Here is a 15,607-nt window from a genome sequence, read left to right as displayed (position 1 = left end):
TAGAGAAATCAGGAGTAAAGTTAAACCCAGGAAGAGAGAGGGGTGGGGGGGAAGGTGCTTTTAAGATTTGGATTTATTTCTCACTATCCTACTCTGATTTGATTGGTAATAAATTAAACTAATTTCCCCAAGTTGAGTCTGTTTTGTCTGTGATGGTAATTGGTGAGTGATCTCCCTGTCCTTATCTTGACCCATGAGCCTTTCATTATTTTCTCTCCCCTGACCAGCTGAGGAAGGGGAGTGATAGAGTGGCTTTGGTGGGCACCTGGCATCCAGTCAGGGTCAGCCCACCACAGGGGGAAATGAGGAATTGTCAGACTTGCTGCTAGCAATTTTTCTTTTCACTTGATAAGAAAGATGAGAACCAGTGGGTAGAAGCATGGAAAATACAGCCCAGTCAGTAGGATAGTTTTAGAAAGATACCAAAATCTGTCATCAGCAATCAAGATACACCCATAGATGAAATTAAGCCAGTTAATGCTTCCTTTCTAGTAAGTCCCAAGGTCCTCCCTGTAGCTGGTGGAGTTTGTGACAAGTACTCCTTTCTGGAGGGAGTTTTCTGTGTGGATAATAGAGGAGCTACTGTTTGGGAAAGGGCATGGGTTATGTCGGCAGTGAAGATGTATCCAGGCTGCAGAAAGCCTAAGATGCTAGTTTGGAAGCTGAGAAGGGGGGGTTAAGTGGCCACATTAAAAATGCAGTAAAGCAGGGGAAGGTTCTCAGAGCTTCAAAGTTTACTGTAGTTTCTTTTGATGCTGTAATAGGTGACTTTAAGAAATAAGCATGGAACTCAAGGAACATGTGTGGACCCTGGAACACTTCTATGATGTACTGCACATAGCTATGAGTCATGTGAGCAGGCTTTATTATGGGGAGGAACACTACCTTTTTTCCTTTCTGAATTCAAATCTGGTTCTAGTAAAGATGACTGCAGAGTAATTGCAATTTTACTCACTAAGCCATAGCTGCAATATAAAGTCCTTAATAAATAAATAAAAACTTCTTTTGTGTGTGGCTGAGAGTGCCTGATCCAAATTTTTTGCTTAGATGTTTAAAGGAATATAAAATTGCCTGGTAACTTTGTTTCCTAATATGCCTCTTTGAATATTATTTATCGCATGATTTTATTAACAGGTTTTATTTATTACATACTGCAAGTTCTTACATAAAGACTAGGTCCTTTGTTAGTTAATACAGATACTGCCTTAGAGTTAATGTACCTGTATAATATTTCATAATATGTTCAGAGCACATAGTTAATCACCTGTAACCCTCCTTGCTTACTTCACTCATAAGTTTCGTGGGTTTTTTCTCCTGCCTTCATGAAATGGTGACTTCTGAGCTTATTGGAGGGGGTTTATATCTAGAAGACTTGTATTTAAGAATTCAGAATATTGCTGTAGTTAAGTATTTTGACAAATGCCTCCTTCTTGCACTTTCATCGTTTCTCTAAAAGATAAATGTGAGGTTTAGCACCTGCAGAAGTTTCTATTAGAAATCCTGTTTTGATGTGTTCATAACTTTCTAAAACATTGATCTTTCAAGCTGAAAGTTACTGCGTGTTTTTTGCACAAAGGTATTTGCAAGTCCTTTTTTAAGTTTATATATTTTGTTTTCTTTTTGACCTATGGCAATGTGGCAAAAACCAAATCCTTAGTAATAGAAAAAAATTTCTTACTTTGAAAAAAGATTGAAAACAAATGGCTAAAGCTTGAAAATACTTTTTCAACAAAATAACATAGTTTGGAGGGGAGAAATGTATCGATCATTCATGATAGTTGGTTGTCTCTAAGGTGAACTTAGCATGGCTGTGTGCCTTTCCGTATGTGTGCACAGTTAATTGAACGTACACTCTCCACTTTTTTATGATCCAGCAGCCTCTTCTGTTGAAATCAATGATCCAAGGAGTCTGGAAGGTCAAGTTTAATAATGAAATACTTGGGTTTTATTTGTATTTTCAAGGGAAACCAAATGCAACACCCTGTGACTTTTTAAAATTCATATTTTCATGTCAGAGTTTTAATGCTGTTAGCTTAGCTGTGTTGCATAAATACTTTTGCAGGTTTAACTCTGTTTACTTTTAAATGATCACATGTTCTTTCATCTTGAACACTTTGCGAGTGAGCTGATAATATCAGTTAATACAAAAAATTCTCCCCAGTTTTATATTCATCACTTTAAAAAGAGGCCTTACTAATTGTCTTGTCAGGATTTGAATGTTAACCAAATGAAGTTAGACACCACCATATATATCATATATATAATTTGTCCTAAAACATTGTTAGCTCAGCTACCCGGTGGAGAGTGTTTGCTACTTCTGTGAAGTAGCACCATTGCTTACTGAAGGAGAACACTGAGCTTAAATCAAGTTCTGCAACATACAGGTGATATTCCCTAGATGCATTCATGTTTCTCTTGGCAGCTGTCACTTCATTTTTATGTTTTGTGGGCTTTTTCTTTCTAATAAGGTTGCATTAAGTCTCTCATATCTAACAAACAAGACCTCTTTCATGTCTGCTAATGCGCGGGAGCTGTTTTTAGCTGGTAAACATCCTGGGACAGAGAAGTAATCCTGAAATGTCTCAGGTTTGTGGCACTGAGTGCCTGCTCAGCATTTTAGAATCATCATCATTCTTTTCAGCCTCAAATGCATGTATCTATCCAGCTGTCTTCACTTATTCCATATTGTAAGTGTGTTAAATACTAAAAATAAGAGGGGTTATTAGTTATTGTGGGATAATTGCAGGGAATTATAAGCATGAATTCTCCAGGGTTGTCATTACCTTGTGTTAATCACTTCACCTGTCAAGTCTTATTGTTCTGCGCATACACACATGGATGAACTAATGAGTAAGCAAGAGGAGGTGACAGAACTAGAAATCAGTCATGCTCTTATATTGTCATATATTCTTGACTACATTCCAGGACTCCTGAAGTGAATTTATAGCTATAGTAATCTCATTCCTATCCACTGCACTTAAATAACTGGTATTTAAAATCTATTTGCATTTCTAAGCTACTCAATGAGAGACGTGAGCTCTGACTGCAGTGGTAATAAGCCCAGGATACAGCTAGTGTGTGAGCAGCAAGCTAGAGATTATAAAATAAACATCAGTGTATAATAGCTGACTCTACTGCAGTGGAGAGGTCTTTCCAAAGAAAAAGAGGGAGCAACCTAGTACTAGGAGCTGAGTAGCATGTACAGTGATGTATTAAACTTTAAGGCAAATAATGTAAATGTTTAGACAGCTTTGTTCTCTGCCCCAGGTATCTTTCTCTTGTGACACACTTTTCTATCAGACCCTATCGGTAAGCCTTCAAAGCATTATTGCTGCAACCCAAACTGGAGGATTTAAATAAGGAGGAGGAAAATTCAAGATATGAAACATATTTTTGATCAGCCAGGCATCTCCTTCCTCCTACCCTCAGGAATTGTGTGTGCTAAGCAACTCAAACCTTTGTTAGCTCGCTCTTCCCCAGTTAAGAGGAAACATCTGCTATTTGGAGGAAGTATTGATCAGAGAAGAAATATTCCCTGCAAATACTTCTGTTATAGGCAGGCTGCCCATGTGTCTAAAAGGCTTGGATGCCATGTTTCACCAATGAAAGTAACTTATGGAGGCTTAGGTGGTGTTCTTGTCTTCATACCAAAAGAAACCTTGCATCTTTTTCCACTTGTGCAAAGACTTCATAACAGTGAAGCATTAACAAATGGAATTTGATGTCAAAATAAGTGAGATTTGCAATTAATTTAAAAGGCTAAAATCTCTGTTAACTCTGAAGATTACTTTCTTGCCATAATTGCTCTGTATGGTATAACAGGCTCTGTATCAGAAGCAATATAGGAAGGAAAACCCTGAGACAGACAGGACTTCCAACTGGTTTCCAGAGAGAGAAATTGATCTTATTTGTTGTAGAGTTGTTGTTGAAGTACTGAGTTTTATGGGAAGAAATGAATTTTATTGTGTACCTTTAGGAAAGGTTCATCTGTTGATACTTAAGTTTACACTTAAGTTTGTTAGAGCAGTAGTTGATGGAAGAACAAGAAGTAGGAAGAAATCATGTTGGATGAAGTTATGGGATAGAATGAATGGATTATCTACAAAGACTACCTGATTTATCCTCCTCAGCTGGACAGATGCTAGTTTTTACCCTGTCCTGGTTGGTGCAATGGCTATGTGTGTTTGCAGGGGAAAAAAAGATGCTTCCTGTGGTAATAGTCTGTCTTTTTGTCTTGATCTATGGTGTATGTTGTGATGAATTCATGAAGGTTTTGGTTCAGAGCCTTGAAGGTGTCTGAACATAACAAGGCTTGTGAGCTTTCAACAGCATGAATCCAGATGCTCTGCTTAAGCTGCTTGGTGGTAATTGTGTTAGTGATTTCACAGTATTTCTGTAGAAAATAACTTGTTCTGTTCTTGTGCTTTTTCTAGAGTTGGAAAAACAGTTGGTCAAGGGTGTGTGACTCTCTTCCTAATGCATTTTTCTAGGCCATTTCTTTCTAGGCTGTCTCTGTGGCACTGGGAGGCTCTGCTTAGCTTTTTTGTAAATATTTAAAGCTGGCACTGGAAGACCCAGACAGGACTGCTTGCTGTCTGTGCTGTACAAAGGATGAAGTCACTGCCTCCTGAGGGGCCCTCAGTCCAGGAAAAACAGGAAGACTGAGGATGAAAACTCAGCACTGTGCCCAGCTACGCTTGTTAGTAGATAGGCAACTGAAATCAAACTCTGACCATGGCCTGGTGTTTAGTGTTGTGCAAGTTCAAATTAATATTTCCGCCCAAGAATCTTATGGTAGTTCAGTAGCACGGTGGGGTGTCTCTTATCTCTGAGCAACTCTAACCAGGGGGTTTTCTTTCATCTGCATACTCCAGGGCTGAAGAGTTGTCTTTGGAGAACTCTTTGTATGTGTGTCTAGACAGCTTCAGACTCAAACCAGGGGGTTTTGGAGGGGAATGCCTGGTGGGTGTGAAAGGGGTTTGGATCTGAAAGGTTACCTAAAAAGAACATGGGAGCCTGTTTTTCCTACTGTGGTACCTTCTCTGGTAACTGCTGAGTGTAAGTTTTTCTTCTTGGACATTGCTTTCAAATATTGTTTTGACGTATTGCTGCTAGTCTCTATGTTTGAACAAGAAAGTTACCAGTGATCATGCCTTATATTCTTGAATTCTTCAGCTACCTCTGAAAAGACTGCATTTCAAAGGGGGATGTTCACGTGCCATTACAGGAAGCATTTACAACTGCTAGTTGTGGGGTAGGAGTCAGTTGCCTATTCACACTAGAGTAGTGTGCAACTTGTTCACTGTGTAAGCTTGTTTATCCTTGGAAGTTTTGCTGTTGAGTTTTGCTTAAATGAGACTAGCTCCGAGTTGTGCTGTTAGCTTGTTTTTCTTAACTGACATGCGGCTCCTTGATAGAAGATCTTTCCCGTTCGTTAGTTCTTGACTTGCATGCTCTGAAATACCTTTTCCACAGGTTATAAGAAATATAGGCTATTTTGAGGTCACCTTTTTTCTTTTGTACATATGTATTTGTGTAACTTGAGACTAGAATGTTATACTTCTTGTAGTTCATTCAGTGGAGTTGAAACAACGAGGTTTAACTGCTGAATTGAAACCTCCTTGTCCACGTTGGCCCTTTCAGTTCTGGGGAAGCATCTGTGTCCAAGAAGAGAGTTTATAGTATGTGCTTCTATTTTAGCATACGTTTCAGTGTTCATTCTGTGTTTTTGCTGACTTAATCTGAAGTTTGACAGGCATGATTCTGCCCATCATTGGGACAGGACTTTGCTTTCTGTGCCCAACATAGTGAAAACCAAATTAAGGGCCCATAAATCTGGATATACTGCAGGGACTATAATTCACTTAGCTTACCTTAAATGTCCCTCAATGGCTGGCAATTATAAATCAGTAGTCTCACTTTTCAGAGTTTAATTGGAATGAATGTGAACTGATTTAAGGTCTTTGATAGATTAAAACTAAACCATGAAACACTTGAGCCAACCTACCAAAAAAAAAACAGTCTCAGTGTGGGCATTAGTAACTCATTTGATGCTGACAGTATGAGAAGACTTACTAAAATAAGCATGAAACACATCTACCTGGTTTTTAGACTTGCTACTATTGGATAAGTTTGTGGTAGGTTCAAATTGCTTGCCTTAATGTAACTTGAAGGAAGAATTAGTAAATGAAGTTCCAGATCTCGTACTTTCGACTCTGTGCAATAGTTAATAAAAGCTGGCCAACAAAAAGAAGTCTCTGTTCTTGTTCCTATAAAAAGGTCTCCTGTTTATGTGATGGCAACAACCATCAATTATTTTTCAGTTGTCCAGTTTGGCTGTGAGCCAGTACATTGTAGAATAGCTGATTTCCTTGCTGTAATTTTGGAATTTCTAAGTGTTTTTGTAACTTTTTAAATGGGATTTATGAAAGTGGGGGACTAATGGTATTTGTCTGCTAGAGCTGAGTACAGGCAGAACCCGTGCTGTGCAAGAGTCACTTAACTTTACCGCTAATCTTGGAGCTATAGCACCACCTGCTATTCTTGCTGTAGGTTTCACAAGTGAAAATGGAATTATCTGTTATGGTGTAGTGGTTTGTAAATTATCTGTGGCAGTCTAGTTTTAAACCATTAAACTTGTGCTGTCTGTGACTCATATTAAATATAAGCTGAAATCTTCAGAGCAGAGAGATTAGGATATAAATACAATGTCATCTCATTCCAAGGAAGAAGAAACCATGTTAGAAGTAGGTGTGGACCCAGCAGTCCTCTCCTCTTCTGTCTTCAGGGACAGAGCTTTTTTAATGTTGAAAAGGTAAACTAAAATGGTGGATTATCTAATGCAGAGCACACACATATTTGGAATGCTGATAAATAGAGGGGGTTTATGTGGTGGGTGTGTTCTTGTTTAAGCAAAACTTTCTGCCACTTAAAGGATCAAGCTTAAGCACTCAAGTGAATAAGTCTTTGGGAGCAGCTTGCCAAATGTTTTTGGGAATATGTCATACTAAGCGTAATATATCTTGCAATACTAGTAACTTTGGATTTGGGCAATTTGATATTCCCTTATAATAAATTCAAAATGACAAAAATTTGTCCAGCCTTTAGAGAATGTGTTGTGCTTAAGCTTTCAGTGGACTTGCCAACTTGGTAAGAGCTTCTGGTTGAATGCCACAGTGCTAGTTGTCTGTAGACTTTTATTGTGGGTTGAGGAGAGTCAGGTGGACTTCAAGTTCTCAATTTATTCATTAGATGTGTGCATCTTAGTGAACCAGACTTGCATTGGAGCTGAGTTTTGTCTGTTTAGGTCCAGACACGGAGCTCTCACCTAGAGAAGTGCGTGTGTTCAAGTCTTGCAAGGCTGGGTATAGGCTGTGTGAGTGTTTGGATGGGACATGTCTGCTGAATGAGGGTGGGAATTAGAGCTGGTAAGCAGATGATGCTCTTGCTTAGGGATAAACAATCACCAAGTCTGTGGCTTCACAGTTGTTAGAGATGAGTGAAGCCAGGTTACTGACTGAAAAGTAACTGCAAAAACCTGAAAAATATTACGTGTGATGCAAAGAAGGGAAAGGGGATGTTGGCTGGTGAGAGGGGAAGTCCCCTTCTGACCCTTTCAAGGATAGCCCTCAGATTGACTAGAGTTTATGATGTAATCCAAGCTAAGTATCACACCTTTGAAAGAGATGCCACGTGGCGCTTGCTTGATGCCAGGAGCAAATCTCTCCATGGTCACAGTAGGTGTTTTTTTGCCAATCTGAAAACTTTATCAGTAAGTTTAAATTGGCAATTGGCAGGTTAACTGCTAGCAAGAGAAATACTCTTAACACCTTTTAGCAAAGCATGTTGTGTTTTGTTGAAGGGTGGAATGATCACTGTCTTGTTTGTGGTGGGGTTTTTTTTCTAATTATGTTCAGTGTTTGTAAACCAGTTATACCTTGCATGGAAGATGTTAGAGGAGCATAAAAGTATTAGTTTGAATAATGTGGGTCTGTGGTTGATATTGAAGTACCTCATGCTCATGTTTTGTACTCTTTCACAATAACTGTCTTGAATGTGGTTTGTGTGCACACTTATGTTAATCTATGCATATGAACTTCCTGCCTAGTGACTTTTGAATTGTGTAGCATGCCAGTTAAGATAGTTGAGGTTCCTCTCTGAAAAGATCGTAATTTATCTTGGTGGTGGTGCAGTGCAGATTGATTTAGACTTCTCCTATTCTCTTATCCACAGCAACTGGAGCAGATCCAGAAGGAGCTAAGTGTTCTGGAAGAAGATATTAAACGAGTAGAGGTGAGGTGCCCAGACATTGTTCTGACTCTGGCAATTTTTCATTTTCATCAAGCTGTCTGCCTTGCTGTGGGCCTGCTGTGTTAAATTTATGGCATTTGAGTCAGTAATGGGAAAATGAACAGATGATAGTCTGTCTTTAATTTGTTCATTTAGTTGATGCATGCAAGCTGCAGGTTGGTAAGAGGGGGCTTTGCTGAAACCTAGCTCTTATACAATCATATCTTTCAATTTCTTAGGTAGTAAGTATTTTAGAATAATTGCTAGGAATCAATAGCCAGTATATTGATCATAATTTACGATTTTTGTACGTTGCAACGTTCTGGCTATTTGCACAGGCTGTTTAAATCTTAGCAGCATGCCACTCGTAAAATGAAGAGGTATTGGGGGGGTGCACAAGAGAGCTGTAATGCAGAGACTGGTTAGGAGCAGAAGCAGCTCCTGCTGCATGTCAAAACAGAAGCAATCTGCTACCTCCTGATATAATTCTCTTAATTCCTTAATGATGGGAATCTCCTGAGATTAAGAATTATTCTCCAACTATTTGTAAACCCATCAGCTCAATCCCTCTGACCTTATTGAGTGCCTAGGTTCCTCCTTGGTCCTTTCCTCTAATCGTTCTAGTGTTTTGATCTTGAAATAGGAAACTGATGTTTCAGGAATGCATCAGACTGCCACCTCTCAAAATAGCATTCCTTTAAAGCTTCTTGGGAATCAGTTTGCAGGTCTGCTTCTCTCTTCTTGCTTGTCTAGAGCAGTCAGAACAAGCTCCCAACCACTGCCCAAAAGCCTTTTATATTTCTTCACTTACAATTTATACGCATGCTGATGAATTATCAAAATATAACTAGAACTGACAACTGCAGGAACTTCCCTTCAGCTGATAGCTATGCAAATTGTAACTTTGTAGATTACAGCATTTTTCAGACCTATTTTCCTAAATGTTTCTCAGCTCTTGGGAAATAAGTATACCTTAGCATGTTTCCTTGAGACTGGTAGAATAGGTCTTCAGATCTAGGAGAAGCTATTCCCAAAGCTGTGGGATCCCTCAAAGAATATCTAGCTACCTGCTTTTCTGCTCTTTAATCAGGCACTTCAGTGGACTGCAGCTGGGGTACGTATCTGGTGTGTGATAGTGACCTTGGTTCTGACCTCTAAAGCCTGGGACCTCTCTTGTCACAAATATCCTACTTTCTACCTCAAAACTAATGGGCACCTAGTGGGAATTTGAAAAGCACCAGTAATGTTGTCCTGGAACACTTTGCCCCCCCTAACTAATGAGCTGCAGCATCCTGCATAGCATCCATTTCTCAAATAGATGAAAGGTACAGTCTCATACTGGGTACGCAGCAGTGATTTAGTCTGGCAGTGACAAAGCCAAGTTTATGTGCAAAGTTTTGTCTCTTGTGCGCTTGTCCCACAGAAAGCTGATAGATCCTCTTTTTAAAAGTCTGGGGCATGATACTGACTTTGCCCTGTTGTCTTATGGCTGTTCTTGCCATGACCCATATCCAGCATTACTTTCCAGCTGTGAAGGCTATTAGATAAGTTTGCACATGTCTCAAAAATGCAGTTACAGCTTGCTTGTTCTGCCATGTTTAAGGGAGGTGCTGGGTTAGAGACAATTGGATGGTAACCAAATCCATTGATTTTTGGAGTATAAACTCCAGAACTGCCTCTTTTGGGGCAAAAAGCACTGCAGTTGTAGGATTTCTGAAACCCAGTTGGAATGATAACTGAAAAAATATTGAAGAAAATCAATGTTTCTTCAGGTATAGTAAAGACTTCTAGGTGAGAGTTGAATAAATGTAGATAGTTGGTTATCTTCTTGGAAAAACAAAAAATTACTATGTGAACACCATATATTAGTGCCTACTATTCATGTTTTGTCAGCTTTGCTGTAATGTGGCTTTCTCTTTCAGGAAATGAGTGGCTTGTACTCCCCAGTCAGTGAAGACAGTACAGTGCCGCAGTTCGAGGCTCCCTCACCTTCACACAGGTACAGAACTTGCAACTCAGAACTTGGATTTCAGTTTGTACATACTGCACTGTACTTGCTAGTCCTCTCTGTGCCATGCCCAAAACACAAGCAAAACTAGTTTTTGAGTGCCATACAATATTTTCCTGTTCTGTTTTTGATTGGTATAAACTTTATGTGAACAAAGCAGTGAAGAAAAAGCCATGAGTCTGCAGTTGGATGAAGAGTCTACTCTAAACCAGATGCTGTGGAAAGCTGATGGTTTTAAATGTAGTGTGGATTAGTTAACTTGAGTCATAAGCCTTTGCTATAGTATGAAATATTACTGTTAAATACATGCTACCTTTTCTGCATGTTACGCAGTTCTGCTTGGCATATGAAAGGTCTTAATTTTGTATGATATCGGAGTCCTCTGGCTTCCCCACTCAGCGTGAATGGCTAAAGGTATGGGCTCACAGGATCAAAATTTAAAATATACAGCATATTGATTCTGTTTATCTGCTATCTGGTTTGATTTAATGAAATACCTTTCTAATAACATATTTTCAATGTGGATTTTTGTCTGGAATATTGCATAGTCTGGTTTCTTGATGATAAAATTGCAGATGCTTCTTGTGTCCAAGTTGCATGTGCCAGGGTTTGAAGTGCTCTACTTCTTCATAGCAGTGGTTTTTGGTTGTAAGAAAGCTCTGATTTCACAGGGTCAAGTTATGTTATTAAATGATCATCTCTCCTACTTCTCCCCAGTGTATTTTCCTAATAGTAGAGCTCTCTAAACTGTTGACTTCTGTTATAAAATTGTATTGGTACCTTTTCTGCAATTAGCAGCTCTAAACCTAATAGCCTGGAAGTAAGTAAGAAAAAATGATCAGATTTCTTCCCCTACGGAGATTTAGATACAGTGCTCTGGTAAGCAGCCTAGCAATAATGGCTGGGAATTCTTACCAGGATGCTCTTTCTGGACACAGAGACCAGATTCTCTCATATTTCTATGAAGCTCTAGTTGGACCTGAGGGAAAGGACAGGAATATGGCCAAGATGGATAGGAACAGTGTTATTCTGCCCTTCACTGCTTGCCTAATTTTTGGGTGCAGGTCTATTTTTGATGTGGGTTATTGCTGTTTTGCCAAGCAGCAGTTTTGTGAAGCTGATGAGATTCTTGTTGTGTTCTACTAGTTTTTGTTATTGGCTATTAAATAGGTTGCTTGTTGTTTGCTTCATGGTACTGCTGCTTGGGGAGAACTGGAGCATTGGTTGGGCTGAACTTGTTACACGTTGAACACCTTCAGGGTTAGAAACCTTTCTTTTTTTTTAACACAAGACTGTACTTACGAGAGGAAATGTATCTCTATTACTTGAGCCAAGCTAACAAACAAGCTCCCAAAGAACTTTTTTATCTGTTGAAAGCTGGAATAACATTTTAAGCCCCAGAGTTTTTGTGAAAGAGTTTGGGGAGAAAATCTGCTGTGTGAGGCCTACACTGGCTTCAGTCTACTGAGAATTTCTTGTATTCCTTTATGCCTGTTTATTTCATGTCCTAGGGTCAATCATTCTCAGTTCTTGCTTTTGAAGATATAAGGTAGTGTTCAAAATATTTTAATGACTTTGGTTTGATGTGCTTAACCTGAGGTCTGCGGGGAGGTGGTGGTGGGTTTAGACTATGGTGGGTGCAGAGACCATGGGCTCTCTCTTGCTTGGTCGTCTTATGCTTGTCTGGTTCCATCTCGGCTGTGTCTTCAGCTTTTGGGTTTTTCCTCTGGTAGAACATGCCAGGGGTGTGATATAATAGGGTGTTTAGAGGTTTTCTAGGGTATGTGGGCTTGCCTTTTTCTCTCAGCTTGAGAAGACCCCTTTTCTGTTTCTCAGTGACGTTCCTGCCTTAAGAGGTAGTCTTGAGTGGTCAAAGAGAAAATAGTATGTGAAGGAAGTGTCTGAACAGGTATTGGTTGTTCCTGGACTCTTGTAACTTCTGTCCCTGCCCTGTACTTAGTTTTGTGTAATTCAAGTAATTGAATTGGTTTGAATTACCAGAACTCAGATTCCAGAAAGGTCTACCACTTGAAATGCTTTTTCTTTTCAACATTAAATGTAAATTTTTGAGAGTATCTCAAGAACTGTAACTTTGATTCCTCCTTGAAAAGAATGCTGCAGAACAATGGATAGGAGCTTTAAAATGTGCTGATTTTTCAGCTCTGTTAACTGAAATATTTAATCTCCAAAGTTCTTTTTAGAGATGCTGTGAACCAGTAAGAATGAAATACAAATATAGTTTGAGATGGCTTCACTTCCATGTTACAATGTTATTAAACTTGCAGAGACTTTTTAATTTATCGGGGAATTAAAATGGTGTCTTTAAATTGGAATATAACTTCTTAACATGCTTAACACCCTGCTAATGAAATATAATTGTATAAAATTTTACTAATGTGTCTTATAAATAGTACAAAGTTATCATAGACCTGTGCTGAGATGAAGAAAATCTCTTTATCCTTTGAATTTAAAGTTCTAGAAAATAGAGTTCTTTGGAATTTGGTTTTATCTGGTTTGTAGTGACTTGCCCTTACTCATCTACTTCCTGTAAATCACAGGCTTGCTTCATTAATTCTCTGTTTCTTTTCATTGTTTGTAGCTTCCCCCCCACACTCTTAACATCTTGAAAATGTGAACTTACTATGCCTCCCCCATCTTCCTTTGTAAGTTCTTTAGCAAAAAAACAAGTATGGCTATCATGTTCAAATACATTCTTGGCTTCAAGAAACACGTTTTCTCTTACGCTTGTACAGGGTATGATGAAATATTAAATTGGGTAATAGCACAGCACTTGTTTACGGCATTGCAGATTGCTGGGTTTGTATACTAATAGAGAAGAAGAGGGGAAGAATAAGGGAAAAGAACAAATAGTTCTGTGTAGGGTTTTTCTGCACAGGCGCGCATGCTATTTTTGCTACCAGTAAATGGTGCAAACAGGAGATACAAATAAGCAACTTCTCTGTGACTACATATTCAGGCAGTAATAGCAAATAACAAACTATCACTCTAAAATGAGTTTCTGGGGAAAGATTCTGATCTAAAATTTAGTTGCCTGGTAACTCTGATTCAGTTATAAAAATCCTGATCTCCTTTCCCTCCATTTGTTCTAATTACCCCCTCCCACCCCCGTAAGGTTATAACAAATGGGATTTATAGTCTGCAGGTTGCTGCGTTTTTGTTGTTCCAGGTTTTTAAATGTGTCGTGTTAGTGTAGCTGAATTTGCTCATTGAACCTAATGTTACAGCTTTTAAAAAGAATTCGGAGGGAACTTTTGTAATTTTCTGATTATTTGCTTCCTGTTTTTAAAAGGAAAAACATTCAAGCGTATGCCAGTTAACTCAGCTACAGGCATCACACAGAAATTACTTCGAATTTGTATTCTGGTTAGGGAAATGACATCTGCACTCTTGAAGGCTTTACATCACCAGACAACCTGCAGCAAAACGAGACCAAACACCATAATTCCATGTGTTTTGCTGTTAATTGCCACTATACCTGTCTCAGAGTGGAGTACTTTTTCATCACTTTCCAGCCGAGCGTCTTATGCTGTTCCTGGCAGGATCTGCTGTACGTGTTTCATTATTTCATGTAGCCAACGTTCTAATTTAAAGTTCATTGTCCCCGACCATGCCTGAAACAACTTTGCTGTTTTCTCCCTTGCAATAGCTCGTGGCAAATAATGATTTTTTTTATCCCTCAGATTTTCTTGGTTTGCAGCTTTTGTCTTGCCTGTTACAGAAGCCAAATCAATCTCATCTTGCAAGTTAACCACTAATGAGACTTTAAAACCATCTCTCATCTTCTGTTTCTACTTCCCTCTACCTCCAGGGGAGCTTAAAACATTCAGAGAAATATTTAAGCGCTAGTACCACTGTTTCATCCTTATAGACTTATGGGGTACCCTGACCAGTGTTTCAGCCAAACCACTTGTTTTATGACCAAGAATGTCAAGTCTACACATCAGTTCTGGCAGCTGTTACATAAACATCAATAGGTACAATCATCTTTTACAAAACTAGGACCTATAGCTGTGTTCTGGCAGCTTTTTAAAAGAAACCTTTAGCTTTCCCAAGCAATCCTTAAATCTAAGGTTACCTCGTAAGTAAGACTAAGAATAATGAACCCAGATAGCTTCTTTCCTGTCCAAGCCAAATGACATCGCAGAAGCAAGCGAGTTACAAAGATTTTTAGAAATAAATCATGGTGATGTTTGTAATGTGTTCTCCATAATTAATAAAATGGTGTTCTTGTGTACTAAGCTTTACTTGTCCTAAGAGTACTTTAAATTTTTGAGTGATAAGGGTACTTTAGTCTGGTGTTTTATTGTGAGAGCTAAATATTTTGCCCATATGTGCAAGAATACTGAACCACCTGTTTTCTGCTTGTATCAGTAGATCCTTTTGCAGTTTTGAAAGTTAAATCTCTTGAGTTTGCATATGTATACTATGTTTTGAAAACAGTGATTTAAGGTATGTTGTGTCATTATAGATACTATGTAGCTATATATGGTGTAGCATTTTCTAATAATAGTAATCCTGGCTGTCAGTATTTTCTAGTTTATTTCTGTATTTCATTACTTGTCTGTTTTGTGTGTCTTCAGAGATGTCTGGAATACTAGTGTCTGTCTTAAGCTGATTTCTCTAGCTTTTCTCTTCACAGTGCTGTTTCAAATGCCACAGCATTAAACTTTTTTTTGAAAGGAACTGAAAAGCAATGGTAGCATGTCTTCAGAATGTCTTATCCTGCATATTTCATACAAAAGATATGCTTTTGCATTCTAATTAGGAATTATTAGATTGCAGCACACATAACTGTGTGACAGCATTCTGCTCTAGGAGACCCCTGTATTTAAAAAAAAAAAAAAATCCCCCCAAACCCTCAAACAAAAAATAACCTTGTGTTCCCTGTCTGTAAAATGAATTTTAAAGGCAAGTATGCTGCAGGATGTAAAGGGGGGAATAGCAAACCGGTTAAAAATGATAAAGGATGGTTGTACAGTGATTTTAAGCAGACTATTTCTTTTGGTTTTGCAGTAGTATTATTGACTCCACGGAGTATAGCCAGCCTCCAGGCTTCAGCGGCAGTTCTCAGGTAAGGTAATACATGTGTCTGTGTACAGGGGGGACAAGAGTGTGAATGTGGAGGGTGGGCAGAGATTGGGTACAACTCCGTCTATCTCCAGGGTAGTGGTCAACTCAAGTCTTGTAAATGCTTTTAACTGGTTGTGTGGGCAAACTGGAGCCAAGACTACAGCTGTAGGAATGGCTGTCCATAATTGTGAGTGTCCTCAGTGACACCATCAAAGAAAT

At 38.8% G+C, this 15,607-nt stretch overlaps 1 protein-coding gene across 1 annotated transcript in view; it reads left to right on the top strand.

Annotated features, from left to right (window-relative positions):
* RFWD2 (ring finger and WD repeat domain 2, E3 ubiquitin protein ligase) overlaps positions 1–15,607 on the top strand; it is a 99,895-nt gene that overhangs the window by 17,225 nt on the left and 67,063 nt on the right. The window contains exons 7-9 of the mRNA XM_009319868.1: positions 8,233–8,292; positions 10,212–10,288; positions 15,332–15,389. Of these exons, the coding sequence (XP_009318143.1) occupies positions 8,233–8,292; positions 10,212–10,288; positions 15,332–15,389 (195 nt within the window). The remainder of the gene's footprint in view (positions 1–8,232; positions 8,293–10,211; positions 10,289–15,331; positions 15,390–15,607) is intronic.

Source organism: Pygoscelis adeliae, unplaced genomic scaffold (genome assembly GCF_000699105.1).
Source record: "Pygoscelis adeliae isolate BGI_AS28 unplaced genomic scaffold, ASM69910v1 Scaffold283, whole genome shotgun sequence".
In the NCBI taxonomy this organism is placed as follows: Eukaryota; Metazoa; Chordata; class Aves; order Sphenisciformes; family Spheniscidae; genus Pygoscelis; species Pygoscelis adeliae.
The sequence above is the reverse complement of the archived record's forward strand: the minus strand, read 5'-3'. Positions and strand labels throughout refer to the sequence as shown.